Source organism: Eutrigla gurnardus (assembly GCF_963514095.1).
Source record: "Eutrigla gurnardus genome assembly, chromosome: 10".
Taxonomy (NCBI): domain Eukaryota; kingdom Metazoa; phylum Chordata; class Actinopteri; order Perciformes; family Triglidae; genus Eutrigla; species Eutrigla gurnardus.
The window spans coordinates 29,245,073-29,272,384 of record NC_139924.1 but is presented as its reverse complement, the minus strand read 5'-3'; the positions used below and the strand labels follow the sequence as shown (position 1 = coordinate 29,272,384).

Sequence of the window (27,312 nt, the reverse complement as noted above, 5' to 3'; positions counted from 1 at the left end):
GGACCAGGTCTTCGGGAGTCCTCCCATCACTGTCATGGGAAAAGAAGAAAACACAGGAATCCAAAAGGCGATCAATTATTCACCACTGATGTGAACTTCTCCCAGAAACCACCAGAAGTCCTGCTCAGGATCCTGGTTCTGGTTCTGGTCTCCCTTTTTCACTGTAAATCACTCACAAATAGGTTTATAGAACATATGGAACACGTTATTAAGACGTTATTAAACAAGCTATAGCCCTGAGAATGACTCATTGTTTCTCATTTAAATCTGTTTTAGTGGAAACACGGTGTTGAAGATGTTAAACTTTTACAAAAGCAGAAAGAAAATGTGGATTTCGGTCGAAGTTGAAACAGGTTTGTAAATGTGATCCGGTCTGTTGTTGATCCGGTCTGACTCTGCCGGGTTTAGTGTGAGACAATCAGGAGGAGGGAGGAGGGAGGAGGGAGGAGGAGGAGGAGGAGGAGGAGGAGGAGGAGGGGGAAAGAAGCTGAGGAATTTGAATCGTGTTTGAAGGAGGAGAGAGAGGGAAAAGACCGAGCCAGGGTCTGTGAGAGACCCGGAGAGACCGAGACGGACTGTAGGAGACTCCGGATCTGGTTCAGACCGACACCCCGAAAGTTTTCTGTGGTTCCTTTGGATATCTACCGTTTTATAGTTTTATAGTTCTAGACCCGCAGCAGGACTAGACCCGCAGCAGGACTCTGTCTCCTCAAAGGGGGACCGACACATCGGGATTCGGGTTTTTGATTGTGGACTTTGAGATGTTTCCGGGATGAACGAACTTCTTCTCACGAAGTCCGGAGGGAGGAAGACCATGATCGGGTCCGAGTGCTGGTTCCTGGTCCTGCTGGTCTTCTTCTCCGGTGGGAGACCAGGAGCCGCCGCAGCTCTGACAGGTAACAAAAAACCCTAAGGGGGTCCCGAGCCGGGTCCTCTAGACCCCCTTTAGTTCAGTTCATATGTGGAGGCACTTCTGTAAGTGGGCCGAACATCGTGATGACATCAGAGAGGCAACACGGCAACTCAGCAACAAGGCAACTCTCTACTGGGAACAAACCAGGTGAACCCGGGCATTTCCGGTCCACCGCGGAGGTTTATTCCGGGCTGGGACCAGACTTAAAATAGATCCAGCTGGGAACCACAACAGTAGAAACCCGAACAGCTGGGAGTCGACTAATCGATCAAATAATCGATCAAATAATCACGTTTGTACTTTATAGTCGCTGAAATGCGTTTTAGCACCTTTTAAATCCCATCCTGCTCATATTGTTATTTATCTTATTTATGCAGAAATCAATAGAACATCATTCTTTAAACTTTAAAGTCGTTGAACAAAAACATGCATGTTTACTTTTTGATCTACGGAACAAAACTTTTTCTTCTCATCTTTATCTCAAAAAAATCTAAAATATTTTCTTCCTGAAAAAAAAAACATGAGGCGTGTTTACATCAGCTGGTACCAACCAATAACATCGTGACATCCATCCATCGACCAATCAGAGAGAAGACGTTCACTGTCAAGACGAGATTCTAGAAATAAAGTTTCAGATCCACTTTTATGTACAAAAAAAAAGAGGCTGAAATGTTGTTTTCAGGGGGGGGGGGGGGGGGGGCATGAGTCAGAGCCGGTCTGAGTCAGACTCACCCATCGGAATGATGAATGGGGGGGGGGGGGGGGGGCGATGAATCTAAAGAATGGCATGAAACAGGGGAGAAGGGTAAAGTGACTGGAGGGGCGTTAAACAGCCGAGATGAAGGAGGGGGGGTAAAGGCCCGGACTGTGTCCTGTATTTTTGGTATGTTCACTGGCATTCAACATTTTCAACCAGACAGACAGGCAGACAGACAGGCAGACAGACAGAGGAACCTGGTTTAAGAAGTCCCCCCCCCCCACCAAAAAACAACAACAAAAGAACGTAAAAATACTTTTAAATGAATAGTTGACTCCCGAGTCTGTCTCTGCACCTTTAACACTAACAAGCAGAGAGAGAGAGCGAGAGAGAGAGAGAGAGAGAGAGAGAGACACTCAGAGAGACAGACAGACAGAGAGAGAGAGAGAGAGAGAGAGAGAGAGAGACAGACAGAGAGAGAGAGAGTAAAAGGAGGGAGAACATGAAAACAAGTGTGGGACCTCGAGGGAATTTAGGGGACAAAAGGGAGGAGATGGAGTAGTGAAGCACAATGAATCAGTGGAGAGAGGCCACACACACACACACACACACACACACACACACACACACACACACACTCACACACACACACACACACACACACACACACACACACACACAAACTCACACACACACACTCTCTCTCTCTCTCTCACACACACACACACACTCAATCACACACACACACACACACACACACACTCAATCACACACACACACACACACACACACTCTCTCTCTCTCACACACACACACACACACACACACACACACACACACACACACACACACACACACTCGATCACACACACACTTACATGTCTACATTCCCATACGGAGGTTTTACCAGCTTGTTCTTTAACGCAGCACTCAGAGAAAGAAAGTAGGTCTGTTTTTGTTCAATATGAAGAAAACAACAAAGTCGGCGTCACACAGATCCATGAAAGAGAATAAAGGGAGGGGCGACTTTTATGTCCAAAAAGCCCTCGGAGACGGAGACGGAGTGCACACTCCCGAGCTAACGTGCACACGGACGGATTCAGGGCGTTTTCCTCCCAACACAACCGCTGTTTACATTACTGTCTGTCAGTCGTTGAATTATGTCGTGTTGTGTGTGTTGGCGTGAGATGGACCGCAGTGGAGGCCTCTGGGAGGTCAGGGGTCAAAGGTCGGCCATGAAACAGACTAGGAGGGCGGGTTGACAAGCTTGAGAAAATCTTTATAGGCGTCATTCAGCGGAACGGGAGTGATTTATTGTCCTGAAATACAAGAAACGCAGGTCAAGTTTGCACATTCTCATGTGTTTTAATAAAGCTTGCCACCAGGGGGCGACACCTCTCTGATCGTATAGAAGTCTATGAGAAAATGAAATGAGTAAACATTGTAAACATGAATTTATGGTCTCAAACTCTAGTGTCAAGTCTTCTTCAATCCAGCATGATGTTTAGTTGTCTAAAACTAACATTGGTTTTGTCGTCTAAAGCTAACGTTGGTTTTGTCGTCTAAAGCTAACGTTGGTTTTGTCGTCTAAAACTAACATTGGTTTTGTCGTCTAAAGCTAACGTTGGTTTTGTCGTCTAAAGCTAACGTTGGTTTTGTCGTCTAAAGCTAACGTTGGTTTTGTCGTCTAAAGCTAACGTTGGTTTTGTCGTCTAAAGCTAACGTTGGTTTTGTTGCCTAAAGCTAACGTTAGATTTGTCGGGTAAAAGCTAAAAAACGTGTTGCGTTCACCAACGATACTCTCTCTTCAGTACGTCCACGTTCAGGAATAAAGAGATTAAAATCTCTGTGAGCGTTTTTCCATTATGTGATCAAGACGAGGAGAAGTTAAGTCTTCACGATGTTGCGAATGTTTGGCATTTTATTCTGATGCTGTAACGAAGGATTGCCTTTGGACGATCGACATCAATGAGTCAGACGTTGGTTTCAGCTCGAGGCTGAGATTTCAGCGTTATCAGGAATTCCTCACATTTCTGTTGAACGCCTGAAAAGCAGCATCATGTTTACGGATTCACGACGGCTGACGGCCCGCTGTTTGCGTTGTGCTCCGTAGGAGCAGCCGTCCCTTAACAAGGAGGCTTTGTCTCCGTGTCTGCTGGTCTCAGGTCAGGGTAAGACCAGATAACTGGACCCACCTGTTCTTATCAGGTCTCAGATAGCACCGTTTGAACCGGTCCAGCATCAGTGAGCCTTTATCACGGCGAACACACGGACCAAGGTTTCCAGCAAATCAAACAAACTCTTCGTAAATACCCCCCCCCCCGGTTTATTTTCTGTAATTCAAGACAAAACTACTCGAAGGAGAATCGTCCATTTTGGTTTTTTTCACCTGCCCGAATTCTTGAATGCAAAAGATATTGTGTATTTGCTTTTCAGTGCATAGCATGATTTATTTGAAAATATATATTTATTTTGTTTTTGGGCACATCAAGACAACAAATAGATGAATGTACAAAAATGGCTACTAAAAAATAAACCCAGATAAGTTCAATGGCTATAAGAGACACATTCTGTGTAAAGTGGTTGATAAGAGTGAAAGAAGCTTTACATTATTTAAGTCACTAGAAAGGATAAACGGAGGAGAACTTGCTGTTGTTCAAAAGGAAGCTTGTTTTTTTGGCTCCACGTTGGAATATTTATGGGTTTATTTTAACGACCGATGTCTTTGTGCTTCGTCTGTCGTTAATCACAGATTTGGCGTTCGAGCGGAGTCCCAGCTCCGTCATCTCCTCACTGGGGAAACCGGTCACGATGCACTGCAGCCTGACGGGCACCGGCGGCGAGGAGGAGGACCCCCCCGACGTGCTCTGGCTGAGGGATAGCGTTCCCCTCCAGTACGCCGACACCAACCAGGTCCAGGTCCACACCGGCAGCAACAGCTGGACCATCACGAGCACGCTCAGGTAGGTCGGAGGGCTGCAAGGTCGCTGGGTGAGGTCGCTGGGTGACGTCACCTCTGTCATTGATCTTCTCCATCTGTGCTCCGATACCAGAATCGAGAAGGTCCAGCTCCCCGACATGGGCTCCTACCAATGTGCCGTGCTGTCAGAGAACCACCAGACCACGTCCAAGGAGGGCAGCATCCAGCTGGAGGGTGAGCTCAGCAGCTTTTACCTTCAGCCCTACATGTGTTATTGTAGTGCAGCCCGCTGATCTCCTCCTCTTCCTCAGGTCTTCCTCACTTCTCCGTGGAGCCCCGTCACATGTCGGTGGTGGCCAACGTCACCCTGAGCCTGAGCTGTGTGGCCCACGGCCCCCCGGAGCCGGTCCGGCTCATCTGGCTGCAGGACGGCGCTCCCCTCAACGCCCTGAGCGACGCGGTGGCGCTGTCTCCCTCCACGCTCAACCTCACAGGTAGGTTCACCTGTCACCTGGCCAGGTCACATGACACGGCTCAGGGACCATACAGGACTTTAGCAGGATAACGCAATAAAGAACATGGAGAACGTGACTTTGCGTTATCGGGATAATCTTAAATATTTTCAGCATATTAAGTTTATTATTGGTATAAAATTGTCGCGGTGGTAGATGTTACTACACTAAATCGTAGTTTGCTTCTATATCAATGCTTTGAATTCCATTTACTGCAACTTTAATTGTCTACATGAAATGTTAGACAAAATACTAGAAAATCTCCATTACATGTTGCCATGGTGACGTCAAATTCCAACGTTGGCTGGAATTTGACGTCACCTTGGCACCTTCTGTGGCTCCAAGCAGCAACTTTAAATAAGACCATTTCCAAAATCCTGGGTTTGAATTGAATCTCTTTAGACTGATGATGATGTCGTGCTTCAAAGCTACACAGCAGCTATCTGCTGACGTTTCCCCCTCTGTGGTTTAAACAAAACCACCAAAGTGCCCCCTCTGGCCCGACGCCAGCGGATCCATTGAGGGCGAGCCCAGTGGCTGATGGGTAAAGGCCGAACCGCGGGGCCTTGGTGAGGGAGATTAATGGGGAGAGGACACACAGAGATAAAAGGCAGGAGCAGAGGTGGCGTTTCTGGTGCTGCTTCAATGCAAACTCTGATAAACTGGTCTGTGTCAAGTCCAGTTTTAGGGGGACAGGAAGAGCAGGCTGAGTCAGACCAGGGAGCTGAAGGATCTGGTCTGAATCATCACAGCAGGCTGGCTGATGCTGACCCAGGTCTGTTTGATGGAAACCTACACTCTGGAAGCAGAACTACAACCAGAGTAGAACTACAACCAGAGTAGAACTACAGCCAGAATAGAACTACAGCCAGAGTAGAACTACAGCCAGAGTAGAACTACAACCAGAGTAGAACTACAACCAGAGTAGAACTACAGCCAGAATAGAACTACAGCCAGAGTAGAACTACAACCAGAGTAGAACTACAGCCAGAGTAGAACTACAGCCAGAATAGAACTACAGCCAAAGTAGAACTACAGCCAGAGTAGAACTACAACCGGAGCAGAACTACAACCAGAGTAGAAATACAACCGGAGCAGAACTACAACCCGAGTAGAACTACAGCCAGAGTAGAACTACAACCAGAGTAGAACTACAGCCAGAGTAGAACTACAACCAGAGTAGAACTACAGCCAGAGTAGAACTACAACCAGAGCAGAACTACAACCAGAGTAGAACTACAACCAGAGTAGAACTACAGCCAGAGTAGAAATACAACCAGAGTAGAACTACAACCAGAGTAGAACTACAACCAGAGTAGAACTACAGCCAGAGTAGAAATACAACCAGAGCAGAACTACAACCAGAGTAGAACTACAACCAGAGTAGAACTACGGCCAGAGTAGAACTACGGCCAGAGTAGAACTACAACCAGAGTAGAACTACAACCAGAGTAGAACTACGGCCAGAGTAGAACTACAGCCAGAGTAGAACTACAACCGGAGCAGAACTACAACCAGAGTAGAAATATAACGAGAGTAGAACTACAACCAGGGTAGAACACAACCGAAGCAGAAATACAACCAGAGTAGAAATACAACCAGAGTAGAACTACAACCAGAGTAGAACACAACTGAAGCAGAAATACAACCAGAGTAGAAATACAACCAGAGTAGAACTAGTGAGATAGGTAACAATTGAGATTGTTAGCTAGGTTGTTTGATAGTTAGTTAGTTGTGTATCTAGTTAGGTTAGGTAGCTAGTTAGCTATCTCTATCTATATCCAGCTAACTAAACTAGCTAGACATTTCTGTTTGCACAGTAGAAAACAGCGTCCCCTCTTACTAGCTTTGTTTGTGGGTGGGACAAACTAGCGGCTGGACGGATATTATGCTGACGAGTTACTTTTACATGAACAACGAACTATAAACACACTGAAGGAAAGAGAAGAAGAAGAGAAACAGAAATGTTCTCCATTATGAAAAAGCCCTAAATGGAATATGGCGTAATAGTCGATGAACTCAAGAATGAAAAGAGCATTCTGGCTGCTAACGCCGGCCGAGAACAGGAAGCAGCAGGTCAATAATCTCCAGCTGACTGTTGGTCAACGCCGAGATGCTCGGCTGACCGATGGTGACTTCTGCAGCTGCTCGGGGGGTGGGGTTGTGGTCTGCTGATGGGGAAGGAAGGAGGCAGACGGCCTGGTGGCGCAATTTCAGATCACCACACAGCACAGTGCCCCCCCCCCCAGCGAGGATCGGACCCTCTGTTCTTTTTCCGGCGACACAATGGAGGCTTGGTGCCGTCGGCGCAGAGCGACACACTGGGCGAGCCTCAGTCTGCGGCTGCCGGCCGGCGTTAGATAATCGGCGGTAAAACCTGAACGTCACTGCTGTGGAGCGATCCAAGAGTGAGTCACTCTGAGAGAGTGAGAGGAGTGATTCACTGTTGGATGTGTCACAGTGTTGTTTACACCCGGAAAACAGTCGAACCACAGTCACTAGATTCTGAAGTTTCATGCGGTTTTTACACCAAACAGGAAGCTCATTTGTGCCTCACGTTAATCACGCGAGTCGTTATTACTCAATGCCATCGCGTGAAAACTTCCTTCATCCTCAACGGGATTTAAAGGGTGAAGGATTTGTTGATGTTGAATTACAAAAAACAATGTTTCACTATCCAGTAAGTTTGGATGAAACCCAGACTTTTAATCAGGTGTGAACTCGACCCTGAATGCAGGATGGATGGAAAAGCTTATTAGGACAACATGGCTGGATGTCATGTGACATAGGAAGGGGAGCCAAATCTGATTGGCTGGTTGAATCACATGTTGAGTCTGGCCTGATTTCTGCGGGTTGATACAAACTATATTACAAATATTTGTGTGTGACATGACTCATCTGACTTTGATGTTAAATATTCGTGTCAGACTCTGAAATGCGTTCCAGCCCTGAAACTAATCGCTGTTGGCGAAGGGATCACGTGACCTTCTGGAAACGATTAGCCCTCACGTTATTCCCACCACGGTTGGAAGTTTCACATCAAGATGAAGTGTGACTCAGCGTGCTCAGCTAGTGTTCTTGGTTCTGTGGTTCTCACCGCTTCCTTCTTCTTCCCACCAGGTCTGAACCGGACCAGCACCTTTTCCTGCGAGGCTCACAACCGTAAAGGTGTGGCGACCTCTGGATCCGGGACCATCACAGGTAGGTGTCACACCGTGGAGGCCCAAGCACTCACGTCGGCCATCTTCATTCCTGTGGCTCATAGCTTCCATGTCTTCCTGTAGTTCTCCCGTCTCAGCCGGAGAACCTGACGGCTGTGGAGGCCACGCCCACCAGCCTCCGTATAGCATGGGGTCCTGCGTTTGGGGGCGACTACCCGATAATCCGTTGTTCTGTTCAGGTGAGAATACACAACAACTTAAACTCGTCATGTGACTCTGTAATGTCTAGTCAAGTAGTCTCAATACTGAGGAAGACTACTGATGGGAGGGGGTTCCACCAACAGGACTGAGACCACCAGACCCTGTTGGTTTTGTTGCTTAAAGCTAATGTTGGTTTTGTTGTATAAAGCTAACGATGGTTTTGTTGCTTAAAGCTAATGTTGGTTTTATGGTCTAAAGCTAACTTTGGTTTTGTCGTCTAAAGCTAACGTTGGTTTTGTTGCTTAAAGCTAACGTTTTTGTTGTTTAAAGCTAACGTCGGTTTTGTTGTTTAAAGCTAATGTTGGTTTTATTGTCTAAAGCTAACTTTGGTTTTGTTGCTTAAAGCTAACATTGGTTTTGTTGTTTAAAGCTAACATTGTTTTTGTTGTTTAAAGCTAATGTTGGTTTTATTGTCTAAAGCTAACTTTGGTTTTGTCGTCTAAAGCTAACGTTGGTTTTGTTGCTTAAAGCTAATGTTGGTTTTATGGTCTAAAGCTAACTTTGGTTTTGTCGTCTAAAGCTAACGTTGGTTTTGTTGCTTAAAGCTAATGTTGGTTTTATGGTCTAAAGCTAACTTTGGTTTTGTCGTCTAAAGCTAACGTTGGTTTTGTTGCTTAAAGCTAACGTTTTTGTTGTTTAAAGCTAACGTCGGTTTTGTTGTTTAAAGCTAATGTTGGTTTTATTGTCTAAAGCTAACTTTGGTTTTGTTGCTTAAAGCTAACATTGGTTTTGTTGCTTAAAGCTAACATTGTTTTTGTTGTTTAAAGCTAATGTTGGTTTTATTGTCTAAAGCTAACTTTGGTTTTGTCGTCTAAAGCTAATGTTGGTTTTGTTGCTTAAAGCTAACGTTGGTTTTGTTGCTTAAAGCCAGCGTTGTTTTTGTTGTTTAAAGCTAACATTGGTTTTGTTGCTTAAAGCCAGCGTTGTTTTTGTTGTTTAAAGCTAACATTGGTTTTGTTGCTTAAAGCTAACATTGGTTTTGTTGCTTAAAGCTAACATTGGTTTTGTTGCTTAAAGCTAACATTGTTTTTGTTGTTTAAAGCTTATGTTGGTTTTATTGTCTAGAGTTAACTTTGGTTTTGTTGCTTAAAGCTAACGTTTTTGTTGTTTAAAGCTAATGTTGGTTTTGTTGCTTAAAGCTAACATTGGTTTTGTTGCTTAAAGCTAACATTGCTTTTGTTGCTTAAAGCTAACGTTTTTGTTGTTTAAAGCTTATGTTGGTTTTATTGTCTAAAGCTAACGTTGGTTTTGTTGCTTAAAGCTAACATTGGTTTTGTAGCGTAATTTTCTCCGGAATTACAAAAAAATAGTCATGAACGATACTTCGAAATGTTTGAAAGTCGTGCACAAAAACAAATGGATACTGTGTGTCTGTACGTGAACCAGCAGATTTAACATTTTGTTTCACAGACTGTGTCTAAATACCACGAGTAGCTGAGAAAGGTCGTCATTTGACCTTCGTGGTAAACGCATCCATCACGTCGGCGAGCTGTACTCTGCTCAGCGTTACCTTTCTAAAAGCCTGATTCTCCCTTTCTTCTCTGAACTCATCCTCCTCTTCCTGCTTCATTCATGCAGCCGTGGATCAGGTTTCATTCTGGGAGAGCGGCCTCCTGGACTAATCTCTCTCTCTCTCTGTGTGAGTCAGTGTCTCTCGGCCACCGTCCTGCTCTTGTAGCTCGTAGCCGAGTGGAGGAACATTTTCCCCCGGCGAAGGCAGCGGTGCAGCAACACCCATAAACGTCTGGTTCTAATAAAGCTGCCCCTATACCTCTTGCTGTTCCTCCCCCTCCCTCCCCCTCCCTCCCCCCTCACAGGGGAACAGGGCGAGGGGCCGGCTTCAGCAGAACGGGGCAAAAAAATCTGATTTTTAACGGTTCATTGTGCTGCGAGGAGAGACATGGAAAAAAGAAAAGCTTCAGAGCAGAAAGAAGTCAGAGCTCTTCACAAAGTTAGAAACCGGAGGAACGGCGGCGGCAGAAGGGGATTGTGGGTCTGAGCGGGGAAACGCAGGCCGTGACTCACAGCTGAGTCGCACATTAAACACACTTGTTTGCAGGACGGTGATTCATCCCGGCACCAATGACTCGCTCGAACACACTTTCACACAACTTCCTATTGGCCGGCCGTCTCACCGCCAAACTATCTCCCCACACACACCTGATCTGTGTGTTCAGCTCTTATTGTGAAAAGCACCGCCCTGCTTTGATCCACAACGCACCAGAATCCTGGTCCAGACCGGAGCCTTTCATGTGGTTTTACTTTCCCAGCGTGTTCCTCTTTAACGTGTTTACCACAGCGAGGCTGCAGACGCAGCAGCTTTCTGAACTTTAGCTGATGGCTTCTGCTTTCAGGTCGCAGTCAACAGCACTAAAGCACATTTTACACCGTTTTGGCAATTAACACGTAATGACCCCCCCCCCAACCACAACTATGAGGCACCGACTTCAACCTCCAGTATCTGAGCCTGTCAGGAAAAACAACTGAGGCCCGTTTACACTACGATGAGTCACAACTTGTCGTTTCTAAAATGCCCCTCGGCAAAACACGCCGGGGAGAAACAGCTGATCAGCAACCAGGTGATCAGCTGTTGGACGAGGAGGAAAAACACCACAAAGGTTTTCATGACATACTGAAAAGATATCCGCTTAATTGTAATTAATTATTGGCCGAATAAATCTGAACTGTGAAGGTCGACGCTGCGTATCTCATATTCATGTGTCAGTGTGTCAAATAACGGAGTTTAACGTGGTTGTCTGTTCCAGGCCAAACACTCAGGAGAGTCCTCCTCAGCCGGACCAGAGAAGCTGGTCCACAACCAGAATGTGAACGTCCCCCCAGCCACACATGTGATCGGGGACCTGGAGCCCCACAGCCTCTACGCCGTCAGGGTGGCCTGCCACAGCAGCCAGGGCCCGTCGGCCTGGTCTCCCTGGGTGGAGCTACGCACCCAGCAAGGAGGTGAGGAGCTTTGTTTGCACCTGGTCCGGGTCCAGGTCCGGGTCCAGGCTGTGTTATCTGCCTACTGCCAGGTCTGAGTCCTGCTGGGTCCTGTACCCAGGACCAGACTGATGCTACAATGAATGAGGAAACAAACGTTAGCTTCAGACAACAGTTGAGTTTTTAAGTCTTCAGATCTGACAAACTCTCATGTTGGATTGAAGTTGCTCCTCAGAGTCGGTCCAGTGGTCCGAGGTCCACTAGTCACATTCATGAGGATTAGAAAGACCTGATCACGGAACCTGAATGAGTTCTGAACATTTCTCTCCTGAACAAGAACTTTTGAGTTTCAGCCAGAGGATCGGTTTTCATGAGTCATAATACTCCTTCCTGTGCCTCTTTAACACCAGTCTGCGTTCATGAAGAACGCCAGACTGGAGTCCCTGGACCTCGGACCGGTCCAACGTAAACCCAGAGGTGAGGGAGGGCGGTAGATCCTCCTGAAAGGCTTCAGTGAGGATCGCTGGGCGCTCGTCGACAGCGAGGCGGGGTTTTCCATGCCCACGCCGTCCAGAGGGAGGCATGCTGGGAGTTTCCATCACGCCAGAGAAAACGGAGAAGTGGCTCTCCGGCTGTGGGAGAGGAGCAAAACAAAGTGGTTTAGAGATATGTTTGCTGCAGTCGGGATTTTCAAGTTTCAGTTCTTTATTCACAAGAGTTCTGTTTTCACAGAAATATCCTCTTGGTGTTTCGGTATAATTTCCCTTCTGGAGATAACGTTCATTTCCAGCAGCCCAAAACAAGAACAGAATATTCATCCCATCAAAGATCGTCTTTCTCTGGTTTCACTGCCGGAGAAAACCCCCGTATGTTTCTCATTAAGATATTTATATTCATATATATTTATATTTACACCAGACGTGAACTTTTTAAATCATTTCTAACCTCAAATCCTACAAACAAGCATCAAACAAACAACAAAGTTTACAATCTTTTACTTCACCCCTTCATTCCCCGCCCCCCCACCATTTCTTTTTTTGTTGACCCCAGCTGACCTTTGATTTCCCTTTCCAGAGCACACAGCAAGGAACTGTGGGAAAACCAGAACCAGGGGTTTATGGGAAGGGGGGGCATTTTGAGAAAACACTCATTTAGCGATTTTCCCAAAGCTCACTATTTTCCCTGGAGGTTGAGAGAACAGAGAGGGGGGGGGGGGGGGGGGGGGGACACCCCCGAAAACCTAAAACTGTAATGACGTGTTGTGTTTTAGTCAAACATGCAAACATTTGTAAATATACCAAAACTCCCATTTTCTCTGTTTATCGTTAGCAGAAAGATAAATCCCCCCAACGTTTGGGAGCGACTCGAATCTTGACTCGTAAACATGTTTTTTGAGTACGAGCTTTCCGATTCTGTTGGAAAGCTCGCACCCGCAAACGTTGAGCCGGAGCCAACTTCCGGGTCGCTAGCACTTTCACGAACAAAGTATTTTTTTATATATATATTTAAAGTTTCTTTTCGCCGTAGCAGCAGACTGAAGGTCGGACAGGACTCCAATCCGGGTAGCATGTTACTATGTTCGATTATGAGTTTTATGTGACACATGATGAGTATTATTACGTACGAAGTTTTAACTGAGAACATCCTGATTCCCTCTAAACATCGGAGTTGCAGGACAACATTTAATGTGAACTGAATACAGCCGGCGTTCGTGCTGCCAGTGATCTGGGGAACACGTCTACTGCTGAGTTGTGTTCATGACTGAAGCGCTGACTCCAGATCCCCGAGTCATGACTCATGTTTTTGGCGTAAAGATGTAACATGAAGTCACGTTGCTGTTTTTAAACTCAGCGTTCAAATGTCGCCGACTCAGCGAGAATGAAGAGAGAAGCCGGCGTTAGTGAGAGCAGAGACGTTTCTGGTTTGTTCCACAAATCAACTCATTCTCATCACAAACCGGCACCTTCATCCTGCCGTGGCCTGCCTGCTCTCTGGAGGTCTGTGAGCCAACGTACGCTGTATGGCGAGACGAAGCAGCGTTGTTTGACCCAACGGCATGAAATAATCACAACATTAAGATACAATGATTCATCTACATGGACGCGAATTTCACATTTTTGTGTCGATCAACGACGTTCAAACCGACGTTACGCTACAAAACGTTAGCTTTAACATTTCTGTTCTCCTGAAGTCATCGAGGCGTTGCCACGGAGAGGAGGGGGGGAACAGAGAAGAGGAGGGGAGGGAGGAGGAGAGGAGAGGGGAGGAGAGGAGAGGGGAGGAGGGGAACAGAGAAGAGGAGGGGAGGGAGGAGGAGAGGAGAGGGGAGGAGGGGAGGAGGGGAACAGAGAGGAGGAGGAGGAAGAGGAGAGGAGGAGGAGGAAGAAGAAGAGAGGGGAGGGAGGAGGAGGGGGACAGAGAGGAGGAGGAGGAGAGATGAGGAGAGGGGAGGAGGGGAACAGAGAGACGAGGAGGAGGAGGGGAGATGAGGATGGTAGGTGGAGACGCGTCGCTGCAACCAAACTTGACGGAGGTTGTTTTGGCTGCAGAGAGCACATGTGGAAACAATCATCCAGCAAACACTTCCTGATAACATCATCACACACCGACGTGTGTGTGTGTGTGTGTGTGTGTGAGAGTGTGTGTGTGTGTGAGTGAGAGTGTGTGTGAGTGAGTGAGTGAGAGTGTGTGTGTGTGAGTGAGAGTGTGTGTGAGTGAGAGTGTGTGAGTGAGAGTGTGTGTGAGTGAGAGTGTGTGTGTGTGAGTGTGTGTGTGTGAGTGAGAGTGTGTGTGAGTGAGTGTGTGTGTGTGTGTGTGAGAGTGTGTGTGTGTGAGTGAGAGTGTGTGTGAGTGAGAGTGTGTGTGTGAGAGTGTGTGTGTGTGAGTGAGAGTGTGTGTGTGTGTGAGAGTGTGTGTGTGTGAGAGTGAGTGAAAGTGTGTGTGTGTAGCTAGTTTGTGTGACTTTGCAAAGACAAAGAGAGCCTCAACGCGAACGGCAACACAGGAAATAGAAACAGTCGTCTCCGTCGCTGTACAGAGCATCAATCACACACACTCACTCACACACACTCTCACTCACACACACACACACACACACACACACACACACACACACACACACACACACACACACACACACTTTTTCCAGAACTTCTTCAGCTAGTTTTCTCTCCAGACAACCGGAAAAGAAAAAAAAAGAGTAGAAGAGGAGTGAGACAGTTCATGTCCATCTGAGGAGTGAGACAGTTCACGTCCATCTGAGGAGAGAGACAGTCCATCTGAGGAGAGAGACAGTTCATGTCCATCTGAGGAGTGAGACAGTTCATGTCCATCTGAGGAGAGAGACAGTTCATGTCCATCTGAGGAGAGAGACAGTTCATGTCCATCTGAGGAGAGAGACAGTTCATGTCCATCTGAGGTCACCGGTTTGTGTCCGAATAAAGCTGAATTCTCGACCCGCCTCTCTGACCCGTCTCTCTGACCCGTCTCTCTGCTCCAGTGCCAGACAACCCGCCCGTCAACGTGAGCGGCGTGCTGAACGGGACGGACGTGCTGCTGACGTGGGCGGAGCCTCTGGGGAAGCTGAACGGCGAGCTGCAGGGCTACGTGGTGGAGTACAGCACGCCGGCGTCGCAGCAGGTCAGTAACCACAGACACCACCTCGGGTCACCCGTCGCCCTGACACACCTGACGACTTGTCTCACTCTCTCTGCTCTCGTCGACAGTTTCTCGCTGACACTGGATTGGACACCGAGCTGTCAATCAACCTGTCCCTCCCCCTGTCCAACGTGTCTTTCCGAGTGTGCGCCTATACGGGGGCGGGGCTAGGACCCTGGACGCCCACGCAGACACTCACGCTCGTTACTCCAGGTGAGTGACGGGACGGGAAATTCAAAACATGAGATTCACTTTTCTGGTTCGGATTTTATCGGTTTTATTGAAAGATGTTGTTTCCTGTAAACATGTCGGGCGAAGCGGTGAAAATACATTACGATGATTTTTATCACGGTTCATGTCGCAATATTCAGAGGAAAAAACGATGCAAATTTGCAACTTTTTTTTCTCCTAATATTGTCGAACGTGTACATATAGTCGATACAAACAAGTTGTTTGTTCCGCTAACACTGGATGTTTGTGACGGTTTGCTTCTTTCTCCCACAGAGATGGAGGAGTTCAGAGGTGAGTCTTTGCTCTTTGACTCATAGTGACAGCGAGGTGGAAGTGAGATCATGGCGGTGGTTTTCGGGTTCCTCCGAGAGCCGGACGCTGCTTCCTGTGTCTCACGGAGGGAAAAGGGAAGGAAGAGACAAAACGAGAAGATCTGAGAGAAAAGAGGAAGAAGAGGGAGAATGTGGAGACGCATCATAAATATTTATCCAGGCAGGAACAGTGAAGCATCTGTTTGCTTAGTCTGCAGGAGCAGACCATTCACACAACAGGCAGATAAGAGGGGGAGGGGGGTCAGATCTCCCTGAGAGACCAGATCAGACCAGCTGGATGTTTTTAGAATGAAGGAGGAGAAAAGAAAGGTTTAAATTTAGCTCAACAAATATGGAAGTAGGACTGAAGTCAGCGTTTCCTCGCAGTTAAAAACGTGTCACGACAAAGAGAGACGGGATCGACCTTAAGAGATCCGTCGACCTTTAGTTTAACCCAACGTTTCCATGAATAAACTTTGTTACACTTTAAGACTTCAGGGGCTCCATAGTCCCGATGGACCCCCATGACTAAACCCCCGTCTCCCCCCTCAGGTCCGTCCTCCCCCCAGGCCTTTTCCTGGCACTGGTGGTACGTGGTGATGGCCATCGCCGGCGCCGTGTCCTTGGCGGTGCTCATGGCCGTTTACGTGGCCAAGCTGCGGCGCAAGGAGACTCGCTTCGGGTGCGTAGCCCGCCGCCGGGGAGGGACTCGAGACCCTGAACCAAAACCTTCAGGGAGTTTCATCTGATGTGTGTCTGCATTCCACAGGGAGGCGTTCGAACCCATGATGGAGAGCGGAGAGCTGGTGGTCCGGTACCGGGCCCGCCGCACCTACAGCCGCAGGACCACCGAAGCAACGCGTGAGTTCAGATCGCGTCCAGGACACGCTGGGGGTCTCTGGGCTTCAGTCCAACACACCAACATGTTTATTAGAATCACATCTGACTCCAGAATATTTTAATAATAATAATGATAACTTTATTTATACAACACCTCAGAGTTTACCAAGTGTTTTTACAGACAAAGCAAAAGAAAAGGAGACATAACAACCCAACAGAATGGGAGTGGTCGTCGCCATGGTGACGTCACCCAACGGTTCGGACCAGTGAAGGAAGTGATCATATTTGGACTATGGAGGAGCGACGGGTGGATCCGATGAACACAAGCGGCAGAGCAGCACCCTAACTGAATCTGGATCCATGTGGATTCTGGTGTGAAGCTGCTAACAAAGTTAGCTTCATAGTTCAAGGTTCAACTTTAAAGTGTTAAAGTCATCTTAGTAGCTAACTAGCATTGGTAGCATGGTAGCGAACTGTCAATCAGCAGGTAAGCCCCGCCCCCTAAAGCAGCCCTGCTTTCTGGTCTGGTGGACTCTAAATGGACCATAATGTACTAAATGAACATCATGCTGGATTGAAGAAGACTTGAAACTAGAGATTGAGACATAAACTCATGTTTACAGTGTTTACTGAGATAATACATCAAGAGAGAAGTAGGACCATTTTCTCATAGACTTCTATACAACCAGAGAGGAGTCGCCCCCTGGTGGCCAGCAGAGAGAAGTAGGACCATTTTCTCATAGACTTCTATACAACCAGAGAGGAGTCGCCCCCTGGTGGCCAGCAGAGAGAAGTAGGACCATTTTCTCATAGTCTTCTATACAACCAGAGAGGAGTCGCCCCCTGGTGGCCAGCAGAGAGAAGTAGGACCATTTTCTCATAGACTTCTATACAACCAGAGAGGAGTCACCCCCTGGTGGCCAGCAGAGAGAAGTAGGACCATTTTCTCATAGACTTCTACACAACCAGAGAGGAGTCACCCCCTGGTGGCCAGCAGGGAAAATGCAGGTTTAAGGCTCTTCAGCGTCGGCTTCACTTTGAGGCCAGACAAAAAGACAAAACTAAAGTAAAATTTTAAGTAATATAGATGAAACAATAAATCCAAATAAAAAGAAAATGTTAAATAAGACCAGTAGTAAAGAGACGCGTCACATCAGATCCAGTCTGGATTAAACCGGTTTTATCTAAGGGTCTGTACTGGGTCTGCGGGCCTTGTCTGCAGAGGCGGGTCACTGATGGTAAATCAAGACAACGGCGTGACGTTACGTATCCTTCGTGTGATTGAAACTGATATGAAACTTTATTCATTTCACCAGCAAGTGTTTAGAGTTTAACAGTGGAGCTGCGACTGTGATGGATACAAACCTGCAAACAGACTCAGGTTTCAGGGAGCGGGGCCACATTCAGGTCTGATGTGGTCCCAGGTGTACCCGCCATCAGAGTCGACCTCTAACACACAAGTCTCAGCTTGCAGCCGCCACAAAGAGGCCGGGGAGGAGACCTGCAGAGAAAGGAAGAGAGAAAGCCAAGAAAAGAGATGATGTGTGGAGATAATAACGGAGGGAAGCTCAATGGGAATACAGGCCGCCGTCTGATTGGAGGGCTTCCACCCGGCTGGACATCAGCCGGGTGGAAGCCCTCCAGCTGGAGCGTCGGCTCGGAGCCGACATGCCTGTGGACTGAGCACATTGTTGTTGGAGGCGAGGCGGTGTAGCGGCAGCTGGAGGCCACGTCCAGCTCCAGATGTGGAAATACTGTGAAGCTTAATGACAGCCAGCAGGAATCTTTAAACCGGGATCAAATGGTCACCTGGAAACCCCTGGAAACACCTGGAAACTTGACCAGCTAGATGGACTCTCGTATTACACACAAATTTTTACAGTTTGGGATTTAATTAGTTTGAATTCTAAGGCTATAGTCAGCTGAACTTTAGTTTTCTGGTTTTCTGGCGGCAACCAGAAAACGTGAAGCCAAATCTGAAGTGCCTTAAACTGTCGTTCTCTCTGCTGGCCACCAGGGGGCGACTCCTCTCTGGTTGTATAGAAGTCTATGAGAAAATGGTCCTACTTCTCTCTGCTGGACACCAGGGGGTGACTCCTCTCTGGTTGTATAGAAGTCTATGAGAAAAAGGTCCTACTTCTCTCTGCTGGCCACCAGGTGGCGACTCCTTTCTGGTTGTATAGAAGTCTATGAGAAAATGGTCCTACTTCTCTCTTGATGTATTATCTCAGTAAACATTGTAGACATGAGTTTATGGTCTCAATCTCTAGTTTCAAGTCTTCTTCAATCCAGCATGATGTTCATTTAGTACATTATGGTCCATTTAGAGTCCACCAGACCAGAAAGCAGGGGATGCTTTAGGGGGCGGGGCTTACCTGCTGCTTGACAGGTCACTACCATGCTACCAATGCTAGTTAACTACTAGGATGACTTTAACACTTAGCTGTGAAGTTGAACCTTGAATTATGAAGCTAACTTTGTTAGCAGCTTCACACAAGAATCCACATGGATCCAGATCCAGTAAGGGTGCTGCTCGGGGTGTTCCTCTCATCAGATTCACCCATCGCTCCTCCACAATCCAAATATGGTCATTTTCTTCACTGTTTGCAAGAATCCAAGATGGCAACGCCCAAAATGCTGAACTGGAGGCTTCAAAACCATAGACCACAAACTGACAATTTATGGATAAATATCAATAATATAACTTCAAAATGTATTCTTTTGCAAGAACAACAAGTTTTTGAAGTTGATGGTGGATTGAGTTTAAGTTTATCGTCTTATTTCCATTGAGATTCAAGCTGCCGGTCTTTAATAACTTTGTGTTGTTCTTTAAGAATGTTTTTTATGATTTTCCGTGTCGTTCATTAAACAGTGAACAGTTTGGGGATCAGTGACGATCTGAAGCAGAAGCTGCAGGACGTGATGGTGGACCGACACAAGCTGACGCTGGGGAAGACGCTCGGAGAAGGTTGGTCTGATCCTACAGAGTTAATATGAGTTGATATGTCTGAATCTATAGAGTTAATATGAGTTCATATGTCTGAACCCACAGAGTTAATATGAGTTAATATGTCAGGGCCGGTACATTGGACACAGTCTGGTCTTAAAGCTCATGCGACAACAGTGGAACAGTTTCCAGTGTGACGACCTCAAAGGCCAGATTGACCCTTCAGCGTCCAATCAGAGCGTCGAGTTTGACTGTGGTACGTTGTCTCTGCAGGCGAGTTCGGCTCAGTGATGGAGGGGCTGCTGACTCAGGAGGAGTCTGTTCTCAAAGTGGCCGTGAAGACGATGAAGAGTGAGTAGACAGTGAAAGTCCTCCACAATGAACCCCTTCATCGGGAACACAGGCCGATTGACAGGCCTCCCCTCGGGTCAAAGGTCAACAAGTGTTGGGGGGCAAAGATTTCAGTTTTTCATCAGAGAACGGACAACGATGCGGCTTGTAAAAAAACAAAAAAAGAAGTTGACCCTACGTTGACCTGACGTAAGGCAATTATATAAAAGCCCAGAGTTGAGGAGGAACAGCGCCACCCTCCTGTGGGAGAGCCAAGCTGCAGCCAAGTCAAAACAAACCCGGTGGTAGAACCCGGCTGATTAAATCAGGTTCAAAGAAGTTATAAAACCGTCTCACCTCAACGTCTCCTCCACAGTCGCCATCTGTACTCGCTCAGAGATGGAGGACTTCCTGCGTGAGGCCGCCTGCATGAAGGAATTCGACCATCTCAACGTCATGAGGCTTCTGGGTAAGTTACGTTACATATTTCCAACGTCAGCGTTAGACGACAAAACCAACGTTAGCTTTAGACCACAAAACCAACGTTAGACGACAACACCAACGTTAGCTTTAGACGACAAAACCAATGCTAGCTTTAGAAGACAAAACCAATGTTAGCTTTAGAGGATAAAAACCAACGTTAGCTTTAGAAGACAAAACCAATGTTAGCTTTAGACGACAAAACCAATGTTAGACGACAACACTAACATTAGCTTTAGACGACAAAACCAATGTTAGCTTTAGAAGACAAAACCAACGTTAGCTTTAGACGACAAAACCAATGTTAGCTTTAGACGACAAAACCAACGTTAGTTTTAGACGACAAAACCAACGTAAGCTTTAGACGACAAAACCAACGTTAGCTTTAGACGACAAAACCAACGTTAGCTTTAGACGACAAAACCAACGTTAGTTTTAGACGACAAAACCAATGTTAGCTTTAGACGACAAAACCAACGTTAGCTTTAGACGACAAAACCAACGTTAGCTTTAGACGACAAAACCAACGTTAGTTTTAGACGACAAAACCAACATTAGCTTTAGACAAAACCAACGTTAAGTTTAGACGACAAAACCAACGTTGGCTTTAGACGACAAAACCAACGTTAGCTTTAGACAACAAAACCAACGTTAGCTTTAGACGACAAAACACTGCATGACTATTTCTAATAAATGTTTATTAGTTGTAGTTTGTGTGAACTAAAGAAGGTGTTTTTGTGTTAACCTGTGTGTGTGTGTGTGTGTTCCAGGTGTTTGTCTGCAGACCGTAGAGAGTGAAGGTTACCCCTCCCCCGTGGTCATCCTGCCCTACATGAAGCACGGAGACCTGCATAGCTACCTGCTGTACTCGCGGCTGGGAGACTGTCCCGTGGTGCGTGCGTTCAAGCCTCTACAGCACTCATATAACGGTCTCGTGTTGGGTTCAGGGTCCAGGAGGTCTGTCAGCAGGATCGGATCCAAAGGTTGTCGTGTGACAGTAAATCACCTCACACGCCTTTCTGGCAGCAAGAGGTCCTGAGAACAGGACTTACATGGTGTCCTGGTTTTTTACTTATTAATGGATGAGATGGTTGTTTTGGCGTCTTGAGGCCTCCGTACAGAGCCAGGCATCCGTACCCGACCAGGCCTCCGTACACAACCGGGCCTCTGTACCCGACCAGGCCTCCGTACACAACCGGGCCTCCGTATGCAAACCAGGCCTCCGTGCATGACCGGGCCTCCGAACACAACCGGGCCTCCGAACACAACCGGGCCTCCGACCACAACCGTGCCTCCGTACACGACCGGGCCTCCGTATGCAAACCAGGCCTCCGTACACGACCAGGCCTCCGTACACGACCAGGGCTCTGACACAACCAGGCCGCCGTACAAGACCAGGCCTCCATACAAGACCGGGCCTCCGTACACGACCGGGCCTCCGTAAACGACCGGGCCTCCGTACACGACCAGGCCTCCGTACACATCCAGGGCTCTGACATAACCAGGCCTCCGTACACGACCAGGCCTCCGTACACGACCAGACCTCCGTTCACGACCAGGCCTCCGTACACGTCCAGGCCTCCGTACACGACCAGGCCTCCGTACACGACCGGGCCTCCGTACACGACCCGGCCTCCGTACACGACCGGGCCTCCGTACACGACCAGGCCTCCGTACACATCCAGGGCTCTGACATAACCAGGCCTCCGTACACGACCAGGACTCCGTACACGACCAGACCTCCGTTCACGACCAGGCCTCCGTACACGTCCAGGCCTCCGTACACGTCCAGGCCTCCGTACACATCCAGGCCTCCGTACACGACCGGGCCTCCGTACACGACCAGGCCTCCGTACACGTCCAGTTCTCCATACACGACCAGGGCTCTGACACAACCAGGCCTCCGTACACGACCAGGCCTCCGTACACGACCAGGGCTCTGACACAACCAGGCCTCCGTACACGACCAGGCCTCCGTACACGACCAGGCCTCCGTACACATCCAGGGCTCTGACATAACCAGGCCTCCGTACACGACCAGGCCTCCGTACACGACCAGACCTCCGTTCACGACCAGGCCTCTGTACACGTCCAGGCCTCCGTACACGACCAGGCCTCCGTACACGACCGGGCCTCCGTAGACGACCAGGCCTCCGTACACGTCCAGGCCTCCATACACGACCAGGGCTCTGACACAACCAGGCCTCCGTACACGACCAGGCCTCCGTACACGACCAGGGCTCTGACACAACCAGGCCTCCATACACGACCAGGGCTCTGACACAACCAGGCCTCCGTACACGACCAGGCCTCCGTACACGAGCAGGCCTCCGTACACGACCAGGCCTCCGTGCACAACCAGCAACGAACATAATGAGAACAAGATTCCTGTAGAATGAAACATCTAAAACAGAGAGGGAGAGAGAGGGAGGTGCTGCTCCTCCCAAGGAGGAGGCCTAGCAGTGTTGGTCTCTGGCGCCCCCTGCTGGCTCTGACTGGAACCTGTCCTTTCGTCCTGCAGTACCTGCCCTCCCAGATGCTGGTGAAGTTCATGACGGACATCGCCCGTGGGATGGAGTACCTCAGCAACAAGAACTTCATCCACAGAGACCTCGCCGCCCGCAACTGCATGTAAGAACCACTTCCTGTTGTCAGCTTCCTGTCGGCGCCAGAGATTCACGTACACGTAGACGTAACAACTGGACTTTCATGTAAACGCAGTGAAATACCCAGTAGAAGTATAACAATGTACAAATACTGGATCTGTGCTTAAGTAGTAGTTTTCAGGTATCTGTACTTTTACCTGAGTATTTATTTTTCCTCTCTACATGTTAAAACAAATATCTGTACTTTCTCCTCACTTTTAACGCTTTTTAGGGAAATTATTATTTTATTATTAAAAATTTAGAATTTACTTTATTCTTTGAGTACCATTACACTTTAACTTGAGTGAAGAAGTAGAATCTGAACGTCTACTTTTACCAGAGTATTTCTGAAGTATGTGTACTTCTACTTGAGTAGTAATACCTGTACTTTGATGCCTCTGTGAGTAGAAACTAAAGTATTAAAAGTAAAGGCTGAAACACGTTGGTTTGTGGTCCCCAGGCTGAATGAGAACATGAATGTGTGTGTGGCCGACTTCGGCCTCTCCAAGAAGATCTACAACGGGGACTACTACCGGCAGGGCCGGATCTCCAAGATGCCCGTCAAGTGGATCGCCATCGAGAGCTTGGCCGACCGTGTCTACACCACCAAGAGTGACGTGGTCAGTCCCTCACCCGCTTCAGTCCCGTCTGTGGCACGTTGTGGGGACCCCCGTGCCTGTTTGCTAATTTATACAAGTTCCTCCCCTTTACTACTTCCTGTCTCCTCACTACTTCCTGTCTCCTCACTACTTCCCATCTCCTCACTACTTCCTGTCTCTACTTCCTGTCTCCTCACTACTTCCTGTCTCTACTACCTGTCTCCTCACTACTTCCCGTCTCCTCACTACTTCCCGTCTCTTCTTCCTGTCTCCTCACTACTTCCCGTCTCCTCACTACTCCCCTTCTCCTCACTACTTCCTGTCTCTTCTTCCTGTCTCCTCACTACTTCCCGTCTCCTCACTACTTCCTGTCTCTTCTTCCTGTCTCCTCACTGGGCGCGTTTCGGATCGCATGCATTTGCGCCGATGCATGCACGAGACTTGAGAGGATCCGCCGGAACTCGTCATAAACACGCCAAGTTCCCACTACGTCAAGTCGGACACAGGTGCACTTCACGGACCTTTTTTTTTTTTTTTTTTTTAATTTAAACTTTATTAATAATTGTATACATAACAAAAACTATCGCGCCAGGGGAAACTTCACGGACTTTGCGCAAAGAATATGGCCTTCCCAGTGGCGCTGGCTTTCTTCGTCGCTGACGAACTCGAGCCGAAGCATTTGAAGTCCCGTTGTTAACGGAGGCTGAGGAATTTTCTCACGTGGGAAATACCACGTGATAATTCTAACCAACTAGGGCAACGTTGAGGGGAGTGTCTTATGTCCGCACTTATTTCAGACCATCTGCAGAGAAAAGCATGCGAAGGGAGGTACCCTGGAGATTCCGCGAGTTTTTAAAGTCACGTGACATGTCGCAAAGGGAAGTTATCACCAGCATTTGTGACGTTTTTTTCCCAGAATGCCTTGTTTTGCGAGGCAAATGCATGCGCATGCTTGATTCCAAACAAGCCTACTACTTCCCATCTCCTCACTACTTCCTGTCTCTACTTCCTGTCTCCTCACTACTTCCTGTCTCCGCCCCCTCAGTGGTCGTTTGGTGTCACCATGTGGGAGATCGCCACGCGGGGCCAGACTCCGTATCCCGGCGTGGAGAACAGTGAGATCTACGATTACTTACGACAAGGAAACCGTCTGAAGCAGCCTCCGGACTGTCTGGACAGCATGTGAGTGCTTTTATTTATTTTATATATAAACAATGAAACTGTTTCTGCTTTTCTAACATTCTCACATAAAAACACTTTGACTGAAACATGTTAGATTTCCTCAATTTGAATTTTTTTAAATTACATTTTGATATTAATTGTTTAAAACTCTGAAAAGCAGCTTTTTGGTGGGTTTTCAGTTAAAAAAAAAACACAAAAATGTGATTTCTTTGTAGTTTTATATTATTTTCTGTAAACGCGTTCTTACTTCAGCTGGTAGCAGCCAATCGTATCACGCCATGCATCAACCAATCAGAGCTAGAGAAGCTGGTGACCTCATGGTGTCCCCCCCCCCTTGCAGCTACGCCCTGATGTTCTCCTGCTGGCTGCTGAGCCCCAAAGACCGGCCCCCCTTCGAGGCGCTGCGCTGCGAGCTGGAGAAGGCCCTGGAGGATCTGCCGGACTCCCAGGACCCGGACGAGATCCTGTACGTCAACATGGACGAGTCCTCCATGGAGCTCGGGGCCGTCGGCGGCCGTGACCCCATCGGGGGTCCGTCCCCGCTCTGCCTCAAGGGTCTGGACTCCGTGACCACGGTGGAGGTCCACCAGCCGAACCGCTACGTCCTCTGTCCCCAACACGAGACCAACCGAGTCCTCTCCGATTCCCTGGAGAGTCTGGACCTGCCGGTGTCGTCCTCCACAGCCACGCTGCCTCTACAGCCGTCCTGCCGCTCCACCCCCAACCCCACCCCCGCCCCGGAGCTGCTGGAGGACCGGGATGGGTCCAGGAAGATGCCCTGGCAGTGAGGCCTTCTAGAACTGACAAGACTCTTTGCTGAGCGTGCTATCCTCTAACCCCCCATGTCCAAGAACCAGGTCCAGGTCCAGCCTCTTGCTACTGTTACAAACCGAATGTGCCTGAAAAGACAGATTTTGCACAAACACACCGACACACGGCCGAAAACGTTCCGAGGAGGCGAAGATTCTTTCTTTTCCTTTCTGGAATCAGCACATTTCTAGTTCAAAGGTTCGTTCACATCAAACGCCAAACATCTCGACTCGAGCCAATCAGCATTCAGATCGTCGTCCTGTCACCAAATCAGAAATACTCAAAACATATAGCAGTCTGTGGTCCCCCAGAGGTCTAGATAGTAGCTCACATTAGTCCAGAGACCAGACCAGACTTTGTGGAGGAACCAGAGACTGTCTGTGGTCCCCCAGAGGTCTAGATAGTAGCTCACATGAGTCCAGAGACCAGACCAGACTATGTGGAGGAACCAGAGACTGTCTGTGGTCCCCCAGAAGTCTAGAGAGTAGCTCACATTAGTCCAGAGACCAGACCAGACTATGTGGAGGAACCAGAGACTGTCTGTGGTCCAAACAACAAGGTCTCTGCTGTATTTATGTCTAGATGACCTTATATGGAGTGTTGATGAAGCTACAATGAAGCTACAAAGCTACAATGTTAGCGTAGCCTAGCACCATCAACCAGACTCCATTCAGAAAACCAGCGTTTTAACAGTAGTTATCTTGTGGTCTTGCAGACAGACCTAACAAAGCATGACTCAGCACTTTTTACTGATCACCATCATGATGGAGTTATTTCAGCATCCTTTTCATCTGGTTATTGATATTAAATCACAGATCAATACTTTATTCTGGTTCCTCCAGCTGTGGTAGACCAGCCCACGTGGGTCTTGCTAGATCCAGTGAATCCAGCTTGGTGAAATCCACCAAGCACCTCTGGATGATGTCATGATGATGTCATGAACCCAGACAGGACTGGGTCTGGTTTCCTGGTGGATCTGGGACTTCAACCTTGGCTTGGCGTTTGGTGTGAATGCACCACAAGAGTCCGCGTGTTGCCGTGGGAACCAACACGAACGCTGCGGTAGAGCCCCGATGAATTCCCCCATCGCCATAGCAACGCGAATCCACACGAAGGATGGAAGGATTCTCTCACCTGAAGTTATTAGACTTCAGCAGAATCTTAATAAACATTACGCTGCAGAGTGAAGTCTGAAGTGACCCGCAGTGAGACGGGTCCGACCTGTCGCCCTGCTCGTTTAACAGGTGAGACACCTGAACGTTGGACTCAGGAAGCTGAGATGGTACGACCACGACGAGGAGCTCCGCCTCCTTCTGGCTCAAGCACAGTGTTATTACACGATTTTTAAAATGCTGATTTGTTTTGTATTTTTACAACTTTGCACTAATGTTTTTTTATACCGTCTTATGTTTGTCAATAATTTGTATATCTCTTTTTCAATATTGTGATTTAATGACAGTAAATCAGTTGAAATGAGCTTCTTCAGAACAAATCATCCGTCCTCGGGAGGTTTCCCTCCGTCAGACTCGGTTCTTACAAACCTCCCGTCGAGTGCATGCACTTATTTTTATATAAATATATATATATATTTGCTTTAGTTGATAACTTTGTCTTTGGGACGGACCACATTCCAACACACGTTGGGAGAACGTTTAAAACCAGGTACTTTTTATACGTGTAGCATCACCGGTTCAGATCGTGGTTCGGATCCGGTTCAGATCATGGTTCGGATCCGGATCGAAGATTTCTGATTCCAGCAACAACTGAAACTTCTCCTTCAGCCTCAAAGAGTTTCCCACCTTCAGAGAGCCAGTTTCTCCTCCCACAGTCAACGTGTGTGTGGATTGGCGTGGACTGTGTATATATACATAAATAT

General features: G+C 47.8%; 1 protein-coding gene across 1 annotated transcript; it reads left to right on the top strand.

Moving 5' to 3' along the window:
• The first annotated feature begins 510 nt into the window (after window positions 1-510).
• axl (AXL receptor tyrosine kinase) lies at window positions 511-27,312 on the top strand. Its single transcript, XM_084019754.1, has 20 exons — window positions 511-896; window positions 4,363-4,573; window positions 4,664-4,764; window positions 4,842-5,024; window positions 8,163-8,243; window positions 8,327-8,442; window positions 11,230-11,425; window positions 14,904-15,043; window positions 15,130-15,274; window positions 15,566-15,583; window positions 16,156-16,285; window positions 16,373-16,464; window positions 19,316-19,411; window positions 19,664-19,741; window positions 20,097-20,189; window positions 20,971-21,092; window positions 22,722-22,831; window positions 23,306-23,465; window positions 24,490-24,626; window positions 24,967-27,312. The coding sequence occupies exons 1-20, from the start codon at window positions 773-775 to the stop codon at window positions 25,412-25,414; spliced, it is 2,781 nt and encodes a 926-aa protein (XP_083875880.1). The 5' UTR covers window positions 511-772; the 3' UTR covers window positions 25,415-27,312.